Raw genomic sequence first — 18,623 nt, 5'->3', positions numbered from 1 at the left:
ACTGATAAACATTTTTTTTTTGCAAATAATCATTAACTTTAGAATTTGATGCCAGCAACACGTGACAAAGAAGTTGGGACGGGTGGCAATAAATACTGATAAAGTTGAGGAATGCTCATCAAACACTTATTTGGAACATCCCACAGGTGAACAGGCAAATTGGGAACAGGTGGGTGCCATGATTGGGTATAAAAGTAGATTCCATGAAATGCTCAGTCATTCACAAACAATGATGGGGCGAGGGTCACCACTTTGTCCACAAATGCGGGAGCAAATTGTTGAACCTTTCTCAAGCAGCTATTGCAAAGAATTTAGGGATTTGACCATCTACGGTCCGTAATATCATCAAAGGGTTCAGAGAATCTGGAGAAATCACTGCACGTAAGCAGCTAAGCCCGTGACCTTCGATCCCTCAGGCTGTACCGCATCAACAAGCGACATCAGTGTGTAAAGGATATCACCACATGGGCTCAGGAACACTTCAGAAATCCACTGTCAGTAACTACAGTTGGTCGCTACATCTGTAAGTGCAAGTTAAAACGCTCCTATGCAAGGCGAAAACCGTTTATCAACAACACCCAGAAACGCCGTCGGCTTCGCTGGGCCTGAGCTCATCTAAGATGGACTGATACAAAGTGGAAAAGTGTTCTGTGGTCTGACGAGTTTACATTTCAAATTGTTTTTGGAAACTGTGGGCGTCGTGTCCTCTGGACCAAAGAAGAAAAGAACCATCCGGATTGTTATAGGCGCAAAGTGTAAAAGCCAGCATGTGTGATGGTATGGGGGTGTATTAGTGCCCAAGACATGCGTAACTTACACATCTGTGAAGGCACCATTAATGCTGAAAGGTCCATACAGGTTTTGGAGCAACATATGTTGCCATCCAAGCAACGTTACCATGGACGCCCCTGCTTATTTCAATGCCAAGCCACGTGTTACATCAAGGTGGCTTCATAGTAAAAGAGTGCGGGTACTCGACTGGCCTGCCTGTAGTCCAGACCTGTCTCCCATTGAAAATGTGTGGCGCATTATGAAGCCTAAAATAGCACAACGGAGACCCTCGGACTGTTGAACAACATAAGCTGTACATCAAGCAAGAATGGGAAAGAATTCCACCTGAGAAGCTTAAACAATGTGTCTCCTCAGTTCCCAAACGTTTACTGAGTGTTGTTAAAAGGAAAGGCCATGTAACACAGTGGTGAACATGCCCTTTCCCAACTATTTTGGCACGTGTTGCAGCCATGAAATTCAAAGTTAATTATTATTTGCAAAAAAAAATAAAGTTTATGAGTTTGAAAATCTAATATCTTGTCTTTGTAGTGCATTCAATTGAATATGGTTTGAAAAGGATTTGCAAATCATTGTATTCCGTTTATATTTACATCTAACACAATTTCCCGACTCACATGGAAACGGGGTTTGTGTATATATATATATATATATATATATATATATATATATAGTCATGGTCAAAAGTTTACATACACTTGTAAAGAACATAATGTCATGGCTGTCTTGAGTTTCCAATAATTTCTACAACTCTTATTTTTTTGTGATAGAGTGAATGGAGCACAAACACATTCACAAAAAACATTCATGAAGTTTGCTTCTTTTATGAATTTATTATGGGTCTACTGAAAATGTGAGCAAATCTGCTGGGTCAAAAGTATACATACAGCTAGGGGTGTAACGGTATGTGTTTTGTATTGAACCGTTTCGGTACGGGGGTGTACCGAACGAGTTTCTAAGCTAAAGTCTTAACAAGCTGCTTTGCTTCTTCTGTCTCTGTCTCAGCACCCAGCATTGTCCCACCCACACAGCCATCTGATTGGTTACACAAAAAGCGGTAACAGCCAATCAGCAGCGCGTATTTAGAGCGCATGTCGTTAGTGCTCCAGCGTCGAGCAGATAAGTGTTCAGCAGTTGAGCATCAGGCAGCGTACTCTCCCCAAATTAAAATAAACACCTCCCAGTCAACTACTAGTAACATCCACTAGTAATATCACTTCGAGAAACTTAAACTGCAGCTCAGCTCGCTCGCAGTCCTGGCTTGAGGTGAAGGCTAATTAGCTTTTAGCGTAACGTTAGCTCATTTTGCGGTGTGTGTGTGTGTGTGTAGTCTCTCCTATTGCTATTGTACTATTTTTCAGCTATAGTTACATTAATCATTAGTAATGGAGCAGCCTAGTTTTGAATGGCAGGGTCCCTGCTATCACATGTTGATAAAAATATAACACTTACATAATAAAAATCAACTACAGGCTTCCCAAATGCTGTAATAAATTAAGCATGATGAGTTGACATGAAACTGTTTAATGTTGCACTTTTTATATGTAGAAGAAAAGTGTTGTCATTTTATTTACTCTGAGCAACAACTAGAGGCAGTTTAATGTTGATTAACGTGGGCAGAATTATTATAGTGTTCCCAATATTAAAAGGATAAAGCCATTGTTTACACATTTGGTAAATAAATAGCCAAAAAATTTATATTTTGTTGTTTTCTTACTGTACCGAAAATTAACCGAACCGTGACCTCTGAACCGAGGTACGTACCGAACCAAAATTTTTGTGTACCGTTACACCCCTACATACAGCAATGTTAATATTTGCTTACATGTCCCTTGGCAAGTTTTACTGCAATAAGGCACTTTTGGTAGCCATCCACAAGCTTCTGGCAAGCTTCTGCTTGAATTTTTGACCACTCCTCTTGACAAAATTGGTGCATTTCAGCTAAATGTGTTGGTTTTCTGACATGGACTTGTTTCTTCAGCATTGTCTACACATTTAAGAAGGCCATTCTAAAACCTTCATTGTAGCCTGATTTAGCCATTCCTTTACCACTTTTGACGTGTGTTTGGGGTCATTGTCCTGTTGGAACACCCAACTGCGCCCAAGACCCAACCTCCGGGCTGATAATTTTAGGTTGTCCTGAAGAATTTGGAGGTAATCCTCCTTTTTCATTGTCCCATATACTCTCTGTAAAAGACCAGTTCCATTGGCAGCAAAACAGGCCCAGAGCATAATACTACCACCACCATGCTTGACGGTAGGAATTGGTGTTCCTGGGATTAAAGGCTTCATCCTTTTCTCCTCCAAACATATTGTTGGGTATTGTGGCCAAACAGCTCCATTTTTGTTTCATCTGACCACAGAACTTTCCTCCAAAAGGTCTTATCTTTGTCCATATGATCAGCAGCAAACTTTAGACGAGCCTTAAGGTGTGGCTTCTGGAGCAAAAGGCTTCCTTCTTGCATGGTAGCCTCTCAGTCCATGGCCATGCAAAACACGCTTGACTGTGGACACTGACACCTGTGTTCCAGCAGCTTCCAATTCATTGCAGACCTGTTTTTTGGTAGCTTGGTTGACTCTTGATCATCCTGACCAATGTTCTCTCCGCAGCAGGTGATAGCTTGAGTTTTCTTCTTGATTGTGGCAGTGACAAAACTGTGCCATGCACTTTATACTTCCGAACAATTGTCTGCACAGTTGCTCTTGGGACCTTAAGCTGCTTTTAAATGGCTCCAAGGGACTTTCCTGACTTGTTCAAGTCAATGATTCGTTTTTTCAGATTTGCGCTGAGTTCCTTTGACTTTGACTGGAGCTGAGCCGGAAGGCAAAGCTCTCAATTTACTAGTCGATCTCCGTTCCCATCCTCACCTATGGTCATGAGCTTTGGGTTATGACCAAAAGGACAAGATCACGGGCAATGTTCACTCTAATTTTTCATGTGTGTGAGCAAACGCACAAACACCCTGAGCATTCAGTGGAATCATACCAGCAGCACATTTGTCTCAAACCCGACATAACAATTTAAATGTCTTATTATTATAATCAAGTGACTTGTCAATTTCAAGAGATTATTTTCTAATAGATGTGATTTGGTCCACTTAGATATTGTTTTTTTTGTAAATCAGCTATGCACTATAGTATTTTATGCCTGGGTGGGGGTCCTGCTTTGGAAAGATTGTGTACCCCTTTCAGAGATCACATTTAGTTCCCCTTAAAACATTCACATGTTGCATGAGATGAAGTGTTTATTAACTTTCTGTCCGTAAAATAAATATTTTATTAGCAATTATGTAGTCCTGTAACATAATTTCATGATTAATATCCAAAATATAACATTCTTAACAAATGACAGTAAAATAAGCACACTGATTGAGGAGTCATAGTAAAACGACCTGAAATGTACACTTTACGTGTAGTGTTGGAGTTGTCCAACTTTTTGTGTGGCCATAAACGCACCAGTGGCTAATTGCCATAGTGTATGTGTTGGTGCAGGTGAGAGAGAGAGAGCAAGGGGCTGCTGTTGATATAACAGATGACAAAGAGTTGCTTTTGGCTTGGTTTGTACGGTAGACAACGACCTGTTTTGCTAGATAAAAGTATTTTACATTGTTTTGGTGTGGTTATGGCCGACAAACAATTTCGCTAAATAAAGGGACCCATGGAATTCCTGTCCTAAGTGTCTCCATAGACGTTACAATACAGACTACAAGTTGACACAAGTATTGGGACACTTGGGACTAACACCAGGCAAAAGTATTGGGACACTTATAGACTACAAGTAGACAAAAGTCTTGGGACACTTAGGACTAACACTAGACAAAAGTATCGGGACACTTAGGACTGACACTAGGCAAAAGTATTGGGACACTTATGGACTGCAAGTAGACAAAAGTATTGGGACACTTAGGACTAACACTAGGCAAAAGTATTGGGACACTTAGGACTAATACTAGGCAATAGTATTGGGACACTTAGGACTAACAGTTGACAAAAGTATTGGGACACTTAGGACGAGCACTAGGCAAAAGTATTGGGACACTTAGGACTAACACTAGGCAAAAGTATTGGGACACTTAGGACTAACACTGGACAAAAGCATTGGGACACTTAGGACTATTCCTAGGCAAAAGTATTGGGACACTTAGGACTAACACTGGACAAAAGCATTGGGACACTTAGGACTATTCCTAGGCAAAAGTATTGGGACACTTATGGAATACAAATAGACAAAAGTATTGGGACACTTAGGGCTAACACTAGACAAAAGTATTGAGACACTTAGGACTAACACTAGACAAATGTATTGGGACACTTAGGACTAACACTAGGGAAAAGTATTGGGATACTTGTGGACTACAAGTAGACAAAAGTATTGGGACACTTAGGACTAACACTAGGCAAAAGTATTGGGACACTTATGGACTAAAAGTAGACAAAAGTATTGGGACACTTAGGACTAACACTAGGCAAAAGTATTGGGACACTTAGGACTAACACTGGACAAAAATATTTGGACACTTAGGACTAACACTAGACAAAAGTATTGCGACACTTACTAACACCAGCGTGACCCCACTATGCAGAGAAGGTAGGTATAGTGCGGGTAAAGATATGTTGTATGGGTGAAAGAAAGAAGCACCAGTGTGACCCCAGGATGCAGGGAAGGTAGGTAATGTGCAGGTAAAGATATGTTGAATGGGTAAAGGCAGGAAACACCAGCAAAAGGCGGGCCCGACCAACGCTGCTTGCAGCTGTAATTATTATTATTATTATTCTTCCGCAGCTTTGCGCTGTACTTTGACCCCCTTAACATGCTTCAAAACTCGCCAAATATGACACACACATCAGTCAAGGCGAACAAAACTCTTTAGTCAAATAACCAAACCCCAAAACTCAAAAGAGTTTTGATTACTGCTCCGGTTTTGATTTTACGACCCTTCAAAGAACCGCTGCGCTGATGCCGCTGCGCTGCTGTTGTCTCGAGATGGCTGCTAAAAAGCAGGAAGCACCAGCGTGCCCACACAATGCAGACAAGGTAGGTACACTAGACAAAAGTATTGGGACACTTAGGACTACCACTGGACAAAAGTATTGGGACACTTAGGACTACAACTGGACAAAAGTATTGGGACACTTAGGACTACAACTGGACAAAAGTATTGGGACACTTAGGACTAGCACCAGCCAAATATGTGGGCCCGACCAACGCTGCTTGCAGCTTTAATTATTATTATTCTTTCTTATTCTTCCGTAGCTTTGCGCTGCAATTTGACCCCCTTAACAAGAAACATTGTTTTATCTGTTGTGGCCGCCTTTCGTCACCTGTTACTCACAGTTGCATTGCAAAATCATACAAAACAAACAATTTGTTTATTTTGTTTAGAGTGGGATTTGATTTTTTGCGCGGCATAGATTTGCTGTGCGCAGAGGACGCGTGAGCAGTGCGCAATTGCGCAGGTGTGCACCTTAGAGGGAACGTTGATCACAGGTACAAGCGGCCGAAATGACCTTCCTCCGCCGGGTGGCGGGTCTCTCCCTTAGAGATAGGGTGGAAGCTCTGTCATCCTGGAGGAGCTCAAAGTAAAGCCGCCGCTCCTCCACATGGAGAGGAGCCAGATGAGGTGGTTCGGGCATCTGGTCAGGATGCCACCCGAACGCCTCCCTAGGGAGATGTTTTGGGCACGTTTGACCGATAGGAGGCCACGGGGAAGACCCAGGACACGTTGGGAAGAATATGTCTCCCGGCTGGCCTGGGAAGGTCTCGGGATCCCCCGGGAGGAGCTGGACAAAGTGGCTGGGGAGGGGGAAGTCTGGGCTTCCCTACTTAGGCTGCTGCCCCCGCGACCCGACCTCGGATAAGCGGAAGAAGGTGGATGGATGGACGGATGTTCTTTTTGTGACCAACAAGTATGTGCTCCAATCACTCTATCACAAAAAAATAAGAGTTGTAGAAATTATTGGAAACTCAAGACAACCATGACATTATGTTCTTTACAAGTGTATGTAAACGTTTGACCACGACTGCATATATACAGTACATATCAGAGGTGGGACCAAGTCATTGCTTTGCAAGTCACAAGTAAGTCTCAAGTCTTTGCCCTCAAGTCCGAGTCAAGTCCCGAGTCAAGACAGAGCAAGTCTGAGTCAAGTCCAAAGTCAAGACTGGAAAGTCTCAAGTCAAGTCCCAAGTCCTGCATTTTGAGTTTCGAGTCCTTTCAAGTCGTTTAACCACAGACTAATATATTTACACAGATTGTGTATGCTTTTAAAATGCTGTATTTATTTATTAAAACAAGTGCATTTGAAATTGCAGGGAAAAAGGTAGTGCTGACATTGCACTTCAAAATAGCACTATTAACCAGTCATTTTAAACATGTAACTCATTCCTTTACAGAATAAACACATTTGAAAAAAACAAGTGCAACTGTACTTATTTGCACAAAAGTGTTAACATTGTATTTCAATGGCATATTGCATTGTAACTAGTTCCACAGCAGTTTCTATCCTGTTCTTACCTTATCTCATTGATCTCATCTCATACTGTATGTGTGTTTATGTGTGCGTACACATGAAAAACATAACAAATATATGAACATAACAATGAACAGGGTTGTACTTTTTAGATGTCAGGACCCTATGCAATATGTACACATATTCTTAATATAGTATACATTTTAACTGACCTTTATTTGACTATGTTTGTCTTTTTGTAGGTGGCTAAAATACGCGGTGCTGCTGACCACCGTCTAACTTTACGTTACTGTGTGTGATACATTGACTAACGTAATGTTACTGTGTGTGATACATTGACTAACGTAATGTTACTGTGTGTGATACATTGACTAACGTTACGTTACTGTGTGTGATACATTGACTAAAGTTACGTTACTGTGTGTGATACATTGTCTAACGTAACGTTATGTGTAGGTACCTCATGCAACCCTGCTTAAAAAAAAATCACTTGACAAAAAGTATGAATAAGGTAGCAAACTGCAGTTGACGCAACAGATTGCCGTGTTTGCAATGACGTTGTAACCATAGACATCTTATAAGTAGACGCAGGTTGCTGTGACGTGAGCAATTTGGCCGCCATCTTGAAGTGGTGATGAGGAGCCGGCGAGCAGCCTAAACTGACAGTTGACAGGTAGAAAACAAAGATGCCGGGCTGGTGTTCAGCGTTTTCCTGCTCAAATGAGCGGACTGTTGAAAATAGGAATCGGGGGATTACTTTTCACAAGTAAGATTTAACATTAACGTACTATTGGTTGTATCTTATGAAAATAATATTACCACAGAGTTGAGAAGGATCAAAGATCTTCAATATTTGTATGTGAAAATCACAAATAAATCTTCTGGGGGAGGATGACGCCCCTACAAGGGTTTGGTTTACAAACTTTCAGCCCCACCTAAAACAAAATTCACCAGCCGCCACTGATTATGATGCATTCTCATTGTAGGCAAAGTATAAGACAATACTTTCTTAACAGTATAATTGTAACCAGGAATAAGTCTTCAAGTAACAATATTCAAATACTAACATTGTTGGGTAAAACAGAATTTGGTTTTATTCTGAATCCAGTGAAACAGATTGGTGGTTTTAGCTGATATGAAGACTTTCAGGTGTTTATATATGTTTAAGTATTTGGCAGACGCTTTTATCCAAAGCGACTTACATAAAATAATACATATAAAACAATCACTGCAAATATTATCATTTAAGGGAAGAATGTAATAGAAAATATCAATACAAAGTGTCAAGACAGAATAAACTCTCTGCTGCTGCAGCAACAGAGATACAGTCTATAGGTCCCTAACATATATAGATATATAATGTATTCATACATTGTTTATGTAGGATATACGGATGTATATATAACCTAATCATATTGTTTCTTCAACTTAAAAATAGTTTACCGTTTTTTCCCCTTCTCTAGGATTATAATCCCAGTTTTGATCTCGGACGTCTGGTCACTTATAGCATATAAGAATATTATATTACTGTTAAGCAAACTATGAATACTAAAACACGCCAAAACATGTGTCTGTTATCATAGCTACACGTATGACAAAAAAGGGGGGTGACTGCGCCAGTAGGCAGTAGCGCTCCATGCTGCGTCTACTTATAAGATGTCTATGGTTATAACGTTAGCAGTGAGTTTGCAGCCTCACTGATTTAACTACACAGCAAATACAAGTCACGTAACTTAGCCAATAAACGTTATCTTACATTCAAAACTTACCCTTCTTTGTGCAACTTCAAATGTTGAACGTTGTTGCGTCTCCGTCTGTAATATTCGAACTGCGTGATTTCCATACGGCAATTCGTTTTTTGTTGACCAAGTCGTAGTTTTTATACCCGAACGAAACCAACTTTGGCATAATTGTTGCGTTGTTTGACAACTTGTTCGGTGGTTGTACTGCAATTTGATTGGATGAATGCTGCGTGATGAAAACAACGTAGATCTAATTTGATTGGCTGTTGTACTGACAGCACACCAGCTGACAGGAACAACACGCTGAGAGACACAGACGAAGAAAATGAAAAATACGGAGCGCTCCCAAATAACTTTTTAAGCGTTGGATTTTGGGGAAAGTAGCAAGTCATGTCAAGTCATGTCAAGTCAAAAGGCTCAAGTCCAAGTGAAGTCACAAGTCATTGATGTTAAAGTCTAAGTCGAGTTGCAAGTCTCTTTACATTTTGTCAAGTCGAGTCTAAAGTCATCAAATTCATGACTCGAGTCTGACTCGAGTCCAAGTCATGTGACTCGAGTCCACACCTCTGGTACATATATATATATAAATATATGTGCACAGCTCTGGTAATGGGTACATTTGCACCCACCTGCACAAATGTACTTCAAAATGTAACAATCAAAATAAATATGACTTTTTTTTTGTTTACTAGGACATGCATATATAATATGCATCAGTTTGACCATTTAAAATCAACGATAATAAAAAGGAAATGCTAAGAAATAGCATAAAAATGCCCCAAAAACTTGGAAAAACGCGATTCATAGCGCTACTTTTTGGTGTAACCATCATGAGCGTTCTGTTCAGGTATATTTCTTTTATATTTTGATAAATCATCATATTTATGTATTACTAAATTTAAATAGGTATTGATCAATCTTTAAGCTGTGTGTATTTGATTTCAGTTTGCTTTTGACATCCTATTTAGAATTGTAGTTGAAACTTTTACAACCTTGTGTTGCGCTCATGATGGCGTAACCAAACTAGATTTCATTTAATGATCTTATTTTAAATATTTATTCCCTTTTTTACATTTAGTATATTTAAATATTCATTTATAAATAGAGATGTCCGATAATATTGGCCTGCCGATATTATCGGCCGATAAATGCGTTAAAATGTAATATCGGAAATTATCGGTATCGTTTTGTTTTTTTTATCGGTATCTTTTTTTTTATTTTTATTAAATCAACATAAAAAAACACAAGATACACTTACAATTAGTGCACCGACCCAAAAAAACTCCCTCCCCCATTCACACTCATTCACACAAAAGGGTTGTTTCTTTCTGTTATTAATATTGTGGTTCCTACATTATATATCAATATATATATCAATACAGTCCGCAGGGATACAGTCCGTAAGCACACATGATTGTGCGTGCTGCTGGTCCACTAATAGTACTAAACTTTAACAGTTACTGGTAATTTTACTCATTTTCATTAATTACTAGTTTCTATGTAACTGTTTTTATATTGTTTTACTTTCTTTTTTATTCAACAAAATGTTTTGAATTTATTTATCTTATTTTATTTTATTAATTTTTTTTAAAGTACCTTATCTTCACCATACCTGGTTGTCCAAATTAGGCATAATAATGTGTTAATTCCACGACTGTATATATCGGTTGATATCGGTATCGGTTGATATCAGTATCGGTAATTAAAGAGTTGGACAATATCGGAATATCGGATATCGACAAAAAGCCATTATCGGACTTCCCTATTTATAAACATTGAATACATTTCAAATATCAATAAAGTGCAATTGCCTTCATCTTATAGGGCAGGGGTGTCAAACTCAAATACAGAGTGGGCCAAAGTTTCAAACTGAACAAAGCCGCGGGCCAAGGTTGAACAAATTAACCTTTTAATAGGGACCCAAACAAGTTTTGCATTGAATATTCAACAAGCAAGGCTTATATAACTTTGTAGTGACATGCAAAATCGAGTTTCAAATAATAATAATAAAAATTGAAAAATATCAATGGCATATCAAATACAATTTGAATAAAAATTGAATGCCTCTTGTCTATTTGCAGCCTTCTGAGGTAAATATCAACATTAACTTTTTTCACAGGCTAATAAATTTGAAAATAAAATAACAATGAATAAAACAACCATTCAGGACTTTAAACTGCTCAGTTTGCAACACACTTATCTAATCTGATGTGCCCAAGCCAGATACCTGCCATCTTTTCTTGGATGCTAGTTCATTAATGTCGGGGCTCAGGCTTTGAGCTGAGGCAACCTTCATTATCGAACGAAGGTGTTCATCAGTCAATATATCTCGTCCACCCGGACCACAGTCTTGGGGGCGTGCCTTAAATGCACTGCCTTTAACGTACTCTACAAGCTATCGTCACGTCCGCTTTTCATCCATTCTAACATCGTTCAGACCCAGTCACAAGATATGTGCGGCTTCTGTACGCACACACGAGTGAATGCAACGCATACTTCATCACGGCGTGGCGAAGTTGGTAGAGTGGCCGTGCCAGCAATCGGAGTGTTGCTGGTTACTGGGGTTCAATCCCCACCTTCTACCATCCTAGTCATGTACGTTGTGTCCTTGGGCAAGACACTTCACCCCTTGCTCCTGATGGCTGCTGGTTAGCGCCTTGCATGGCAGCTCCCGCCATCAGTGTGTGAATGTGTGTGTGAATGGGTGAATGTGGAAATACTGTCAAAGCGCTTTGAGTACCTTGAAGGTAGAAAGGCGCTATACAAGTATAACCCATTTATTTATTTATCATTTATCAACAGCGGTACAGGTCACACTGAGGGTGCCAGTATAAAAAACTTTAACACTGTTAGAAATATACGCCACACTGTGAATCCACACCAAAACAAGAATGACAAAACACATTTCGGGAGAACAACCGTACTGTAACACAACATAAACACAACAGAACAAATACCCAGAATCCTTTGCAGTACTAACTCTTCCGGGACGCTACAAAATACACCCCCGCTACCACCAACACCCCCCCCGCACCCCCCCCCCCACACACACACACACACACACACACACCTTTTAGCGTCCCGGAAGAGTTAGTGCTGCAAAGGGTTATGGGTATTTGTCCTGTTGTGTTTATGTTGTGTTACGGCGCGGATGTTATCCCGAAATGTGTTTGTCATTCTTGTTTGGTGTGGATTCACAGTGTGGCGTATATTTCTAACAGTGTTAAAGTTTTTTATTTGGCTACCCTCAGCGTAACCTGTATCGCTGTTGGTGAAGTATGCGTTGCATTCAATTGTGTATGCGTGCAGAAGCCGCACATGTTATGTGACTGGGCCAGCACTCGTTGGACTTGCTGAAAAGCAGACGTGATGATTTTCGGGAGGGGCACTGAAGTTTGGAAGACTCCCGGGAGGGTTGGCAAGTATTAGAATTAGCGGTGAATGCGGTGTTACCACGGCACCGCTGCAATATATAATCAGCGGGCCAGCTTTAGTGTTAATTTGATACTGAAATTACACGGCGGGCCAAATTTGGCCCGCGGGCCAGAGTTTGACACCCATGTTATAGGGTAATGTTTAGTTACACCAAGTCATGAGCGTAACACTAAGCTTCATCACTTTGACTTGTAATATCTCTAATTCTAGTGGTGTTTTATGTTTTTTTTTCTTTTTGGAACATATACTATACATATAATACAATAAAGTCCCATACAAAATAATGTTTCTAGCAATACTTTAATTTTGCCTTTGAAAGTAACACTCCAATGTTCATTAGTGGAGCTGTATACCTAAAGTAACACTCCAATGTCCATTAGTGGAGCTGTACACATATAATATTATTATTATTTATTTTTTTTTAACTTGGGACTTCCTGCGGACCGGATTTTGGACGCTGGCGGGCCGTATCCGGACCGCAGGCCGTAGTTTGAGGACCCCTGCTCTAAAATCTACATATTTTTCATACGGTGTACGTAAAAATATATATCAATAAATAATTATAATTCACTGTTACAAGTGGCCCTCCGAGGGCAGCCATAACTGCGATGTGGCCCCCAATGAAAACGAGTTTGACACCCCTGGTATAAGGTATACTGGCCGGAACAAGTGTACCTAATGTTGTGGCCAGTCAGTGCTTACAGTCACATTTTAAAGTTAAACAACCTCAAGGTGTTTGACATTCTTCCGCTAAAAACTAAAATGAAAAAAACAACAACACCCAAATAGAGAGTTATTACAATTTAAAAAAGTATACTACACCAGAGTAAGAGTTAGTGTTGTGATGCTATCCTGGTTAGCACGTCCATGCTAACTCGGCTAACAACTTACACTTGGCTGATGCCCTCTGGAAAATCCAAGGGAGCCGCCGACAACCAATTCCTGTTGCAGTCCAGGACGAGGCGCCCGTCTGGGCCCGTTGAGCAGGAGCAAGGAGCCGGACATGACTCAACGGCCCGGACACTCACACCCAGGAGGAGCATGAAGAAGACGGAGGCCGAGGGAAGGGGCCAGTCTTCCGCCATCTTGGCTCAGATACCTCTTCACTTGGGATTCCTTCCCACTCTAAGCTGGACACCCGACGCTTTCTCCACCGCCGCGATTACTTCCACGCCATCCCAACGACCTCAATTCAATATGAAGAACTTATTCGTCCATGTTGTTTAAAATAAGCGCGCGAGTTATTCCGCATCGCTCTTGTCTTGATGGATCAACAAAAGCGTTTAGTTGATGACATTGGATATCTTGGTACCGCCCCTTTCTGGCAAATATAAAGCGATTCTATTGGTCCAAATGCACGTTTGTCAATCCAGTCCATAAATCTGATTGGTTCTCGCAATAAGTTTGTAGTCTCGCATATTGTAAACATTACAAAGTTTCAAAATAAGATGTATGTTTATTTCAATCCAAGACAGCAGTTTATAAAATAGTGTGAATTAAATTATGCAAGTAAACAAATACATACATTTCATTATGATGGTTTATATTTAATTACTAGACTTAGACTTAGACTTCCTTTTTATTGTCATTCAAATGTGAACTTTACAGTACAGATAAGAACGAAATTTCGTTACATCAGCTCATGGTAGTGCAGGATAAAAAAGCAATAAGGTGCATATTTAAATAAATAAATAGGTTACTGTACAGATAAATATATTGCACTTTTTCATATGCATCCACGTTTATGGATGTATGTTATATTGTCTTTTTTATTCCAGCGAGTTAATCCATTTTGGGGGGAGTTGAGGGGATAATTATGATGCGTTCAAGAGTCTTACGGCCTGAGGGAAGAAGCTGTTACAATCTGCTTCGGAGGCTGCAGAACCTCTTTCTAGAGTCCAGCAGTGAAAACAGTCCTTGGTCCCCTCAGGGTTTTCCGGACGTCCGTTATGTCCAGGTTGAGCGGCTGCTCATCAGGGCGAGGGATGGATTTTCTCGCCGAAGTGGTGTTGGTGTGGTAATTATATTTTTATCCTGATTATAATCCATCCATCCATCCATCCATTTCCTACCGCTTGTCCCTTTTGGGGTCGCGGGGGGTGCTGGAGCTTATCTCAGCTGCATTTGGGTGGAAGGCGGTGTACACCCTGGACAAGTCGCCACCTCATCACAGGGCCCTGATTATAATCCCATACAACTATTTATTTTCTATTGAGGATGAGTGATACTGTAAAACAGTGGCCCCCAATATATGGCCCGCGGGCCGTAATACAGAAAATTAAAATATAAAATAAAAATTATATATATATTTTTAATCTGCCCTTTCTAGCCACTCAGGAAAATCATATTGTTGATGTAGATGTCCATATCCGCTGTACAGATTTATTTTATGAAAGAGAAGTGTAAGATACTTCTCTAGTTGTCTTATTTTGACTTTGTTAAATGTTTGGATGTATGTATTGTTTGGTGCAGCGGAACAGGCACAGGATGGGGTAGAAAGAAGAAGAAAAAAGTACACAAATGGGGTAATTTGTGGGGACAAGACAGGGACAATAGAAAAAAATATATATACATGTACATACATATATACTGTCTATATAGATGCATATATACACACACACATATAAACATATATATATATATATATATATATATATATATATATATATATATACATACATACATACATACATACATACATACATATATATATATATATATATATATACTGTGTGTATATATATATATATATATATTATTCCGTCCTACGTGTCTGTGTCCGTGACGTAAACAAGTTGACAGATAGCTAACATGAAGATCCCAAGGAAAGAGAAGAAAGAGTCCAGGCCTTTATCTTTAAGAAGCTTTAGTGGTTTTCACAGAGAATGCACTTTTCCTTTCTTCTTGTCTAATTGGTCATTTCTTTCTTTGTTTTCTCTTTTCCTTGAATGTATTTTTGCTTTTGTTATCTTCTCTTTTTTGTTGTAAAACTGTATAAAGAGACACAAACTATATGTCAAATAAACACTACTAAATAACTACATTTCCATAAATGTTTGCTGCATAACATGTTTTCACACATACACACACAGCCCATACAATAGCATGTAAACAGTGCTCATAAAGTGATGTAAATATCCCTACATAGCCCCTGTAACACTCAAAGCCACACATGAATAAGATTTACATTTACAAACATTGCACCCTCCCTTAGAGGAGTGAGCTAGCGAGCAAAGAAGCTACATGCTAAGTAGCAACAAGCTAAACAGTAGAACAAGCTATCGTTGCACAGTACTATTTCTACATTTACACGCACACACAACGTCTTCATGTCACTAATAAAACGGACACAGGACTTACAGACAATGTTTCCAAGGCACTTTGTGGGAAGAAACAACAAACTTGGAGTGCTGAAACACGTACACCTGTCTTGTGTGTAAACGAGTGGGCGTCTGACTGTCGTGCGGACACTACCGGAAACTAGAGGAGGGAGCAACTCGCCTTCAAAATAAAGGTCCCTTCTTATTACCTGATTATGTTACGTCACACTCCCCGCCTGGTATAAATACTATACCACTATTTCGAACTGCAGTAGGAACATGCTTGATACAAATTACAGAAACCTAACTTAACTTAGTCTGTATCATTAGCTGCCAAAAGAAGGACTGTCTCAGAGACAGGCCTCAGAAAAGTCTTTGCAGATCCAGATCTTGTGACCTTGAGTTCTATCTTCCTGACCTTCCCGTCCTGGTCGGGGAAAGTCTTTGTGACAAGAGCCAGGGGCCACTCGTTCCTCTTAGCTTGATTGTCTTTGAGCAACACGAGGTCACCCTCCTTCAGATTAGGCTTGACATCTTGCCACTTGTCGCGATTTTGAAGTGTGGGAAGGTATTCACGCCTCCATCTGTGCCAAAAGGTGTTGGCGAGATGCTGCACCTTCCTCCACTGCTGGCGGTAGAGGTCCTTGTTGTCAAACGTTCCAGGAGGGGCAGGGAGAGTGCACAACTTCTGCGTCAATAGCGAAGCAGGGGTCAGAAGGAAAGGAGATTCCGGGTCTGAGGAGATCGGTGTGAGTGGTCTGGCGTTAATGATCGCTGTTACTTCTGCCATTAGCGTAGACAACACTTCATGAGTGAGATGAGATCGGCTGGATTCTTGAAGCATGGAGTCAAGGATTCTTCTGGAGACTCCAATCATGCGTTCCCAGGCTCCCCCCATATGGGAGGAATGAGGCGGGTTGAAAATCCACGTACACCCTTCCTCACCCAAATACTTCCTGACATTGGGCTCTTTGGGATCCGTAAGGACCATGTGCAACTGCTTGCAGGCACCAACGAAGTTTGTCCCACAGTCGGAACGAATCTGCTTTGCGGGTCCTCTCAGTGCAAATAATCGACGTAAAGCGTTGATGAAACTTGATGTTTCCATTGATTCGATGAGTTCTATGTGCACGGCACGCGTGCTCATGCACGTAAAGAGCACTGCCCACCTCTTGCTTTCAGCTTGACCTCCACGGGTTCGTCTCGTGGTGACAGACCAGGGACCGAACACATCAAGTCCCACGTAGGTAAAAGGTGGCTCCGTGCACAGACGGTCAGGGGGAAGATCCGCCATTTTCTGTTCAGCAGTCCTTCCACGAAGTTTGTTGCAAACCACACATTTGTGGAGGATGCTGTTGATGCACCGTTTAACACCAATGATCCAGTATCCTGCTGTACGGATGGATCCTTCTGTGAAGACACGACCCTGATGTTTGACCTTTTGGTGGTAGTGTCTCACAAGGAGCTTCCCAATTTGGTTGTGGGCTGGAATGATAATAGGAAACTGTTCTCCAATGTCCAGTGTGGCATGTTTGAGCCTTCCTCCTATCCTCAAAAGTCCCTTTTCATCCATGTAAGGGTCCAGCTTTCTTAGGGGACTGTCTTTTGGAATGTTAGCAGCCAAGCAGCCAAGCAGTCGAGCTCAGTTCTGTAAGTCTCTTTTTGTACACAACTAATTATGAGAGTCTCTGCTTTTAAAAGTTGTTGTGCTGTACAGGGTTTAGTGATATCGCCGTTTGTGACTGATGTTCTTTTACGTTCCAGCATGTTGGTTATGGAAGCGATAGCCCGTACTAGTGACTTCCATGTGGAAAATCGCCCAAACCGATGAGATCCCAGCTTAGAATGAGGAATGGAGAGTGCTGTAGCATGGGAACGTACCTCGCTGTCAGTGTCTGGGTCGACGAGCTTGTGATGTTCCATTTCAGAGCTGGGAACTTCATCAGGCAAATACAGAAAGGTGGGTCCTGTCAGCCATGTAGTGTTCGTTAGCTCCATTGCAGGAACTGATCGTGTAGCATGATCTGCTGGGTTTTGAGCTGTGTGGACGTAGTGCCACTGATCTGGTTTGGTTGACCTTCTGATTCGCTGCACCCTGTTGCAGACGTACACGTAGAATCGCCTGGTCTGGTTGTAGATGTATCCCAGGACGACTCTGCTGTCTGTGTAGAAATGCATTGTGTCAATACAAATGTCCAGCTCTCTCTGTACCAATTCTGCCATTTCCACTGCGAGTACAGCAGCTCCCAATTCCAGTCTTGGAATAGTGTGGGCGGATGGAGGTGCTAGTTTCGCCTTTCCCAGGACAAAACCGACGTGGCACTCTCCATCGCTGTCAATTACTTTGAGGTAGCCTACGGCAGCGATAGCCTTTACTGAAGCGTCAGAGAAAAAATGAAGTTCTCTCTTCTGTGCGGTAGACAAGGTTGTAGGTGAGTACGCTCTAGGTATCCTGATGTCCTGTAGATCTTGTAATGAATATTTCCACATCTTCCATTCAGCTTCCTTTGTCTTCGGTAGAGGGGCGTCCCAGTCGAGGGTTTTGTCGCAGGCCAGTTCTCGGAGTAGAAACTTCCCTTGAATGACGACTGGAGCTACAAGACCGAGAGGGTCGAACAGGCTGTTCACTACTGCTAGAGCACCTCTACGGGTGTAGGGTTTCTCTGTGGCTATTGTTTTGTAGGTGAAGATGTCATGCTTTAGCTCCCAGCTGAGTCCCAGACTGCGTTGGACGAGAGTGGAGTTGTCGTCGAAATCTAAGTTTTGCAATCCTCCTGCATGGTCTTCCTGAGAGAAGGCTTTTAGCACATGCGAGCAGTTGGATGCTATCTTGTGGAGTCTCAGGTTTGAAACAGCCAACATCTCC

The 18,623-nt window shown here is 41.2% G+C and overlaps 1 protein-coding gene across 3 annotated transcripts in view; it reads right to left on the bottom strand.

Moving 5' to 3' along the window:
- Positions 1–16,042, bottom strand: part of lrig2 (leucine-rich repeats and immunoglobulin-like domains 2) — a 73,694-nt gene extending 57,652 nt beyond the window's left edge. For 2 of the 3 annotated variants that reach the window (XR_009812751.2, XM_061937655.2), the window contains exon 1: positions 13,329–13,784. Coding sequence is in view for 1 of the 3 variants with exons in the window: in XM_061937655.2 (XP_061793639.1) it covers positions 13,329–13,522 (194 nt within the window). In the remaining 2 variants the exon portion in view is untranslated. Of the gene's footprint in view, positions 1–13,328; positions 13,785–15,797 lie in introns of those variants that run through there. The other variant, XM_061937656.2, reaches the window with a different exon arrangement.
- Positions 16,043–18,623: the final 2,581 nt, after the last annotated feature.

Source organism: Nerophis lumbriciformis, linkage group LG03 (assembly GCF_033978685.3).
Source record: "Nerophis lumbriciformis linkage group LG03, RoL_Nlum_v2.1, whole genome shotgun sequence".
NCBI lineage: Eukaryota > Metazoa > Chordata > Actinopteri > Syngnathiformes > Syngnathidae > Nerophis > Nerophis lumbriciformis.
The sequence above is the reverse complement of the archived record's forward strand: the minus strand, read 5'-3'. Positions and strand labels throughout refer to the sequence as shown.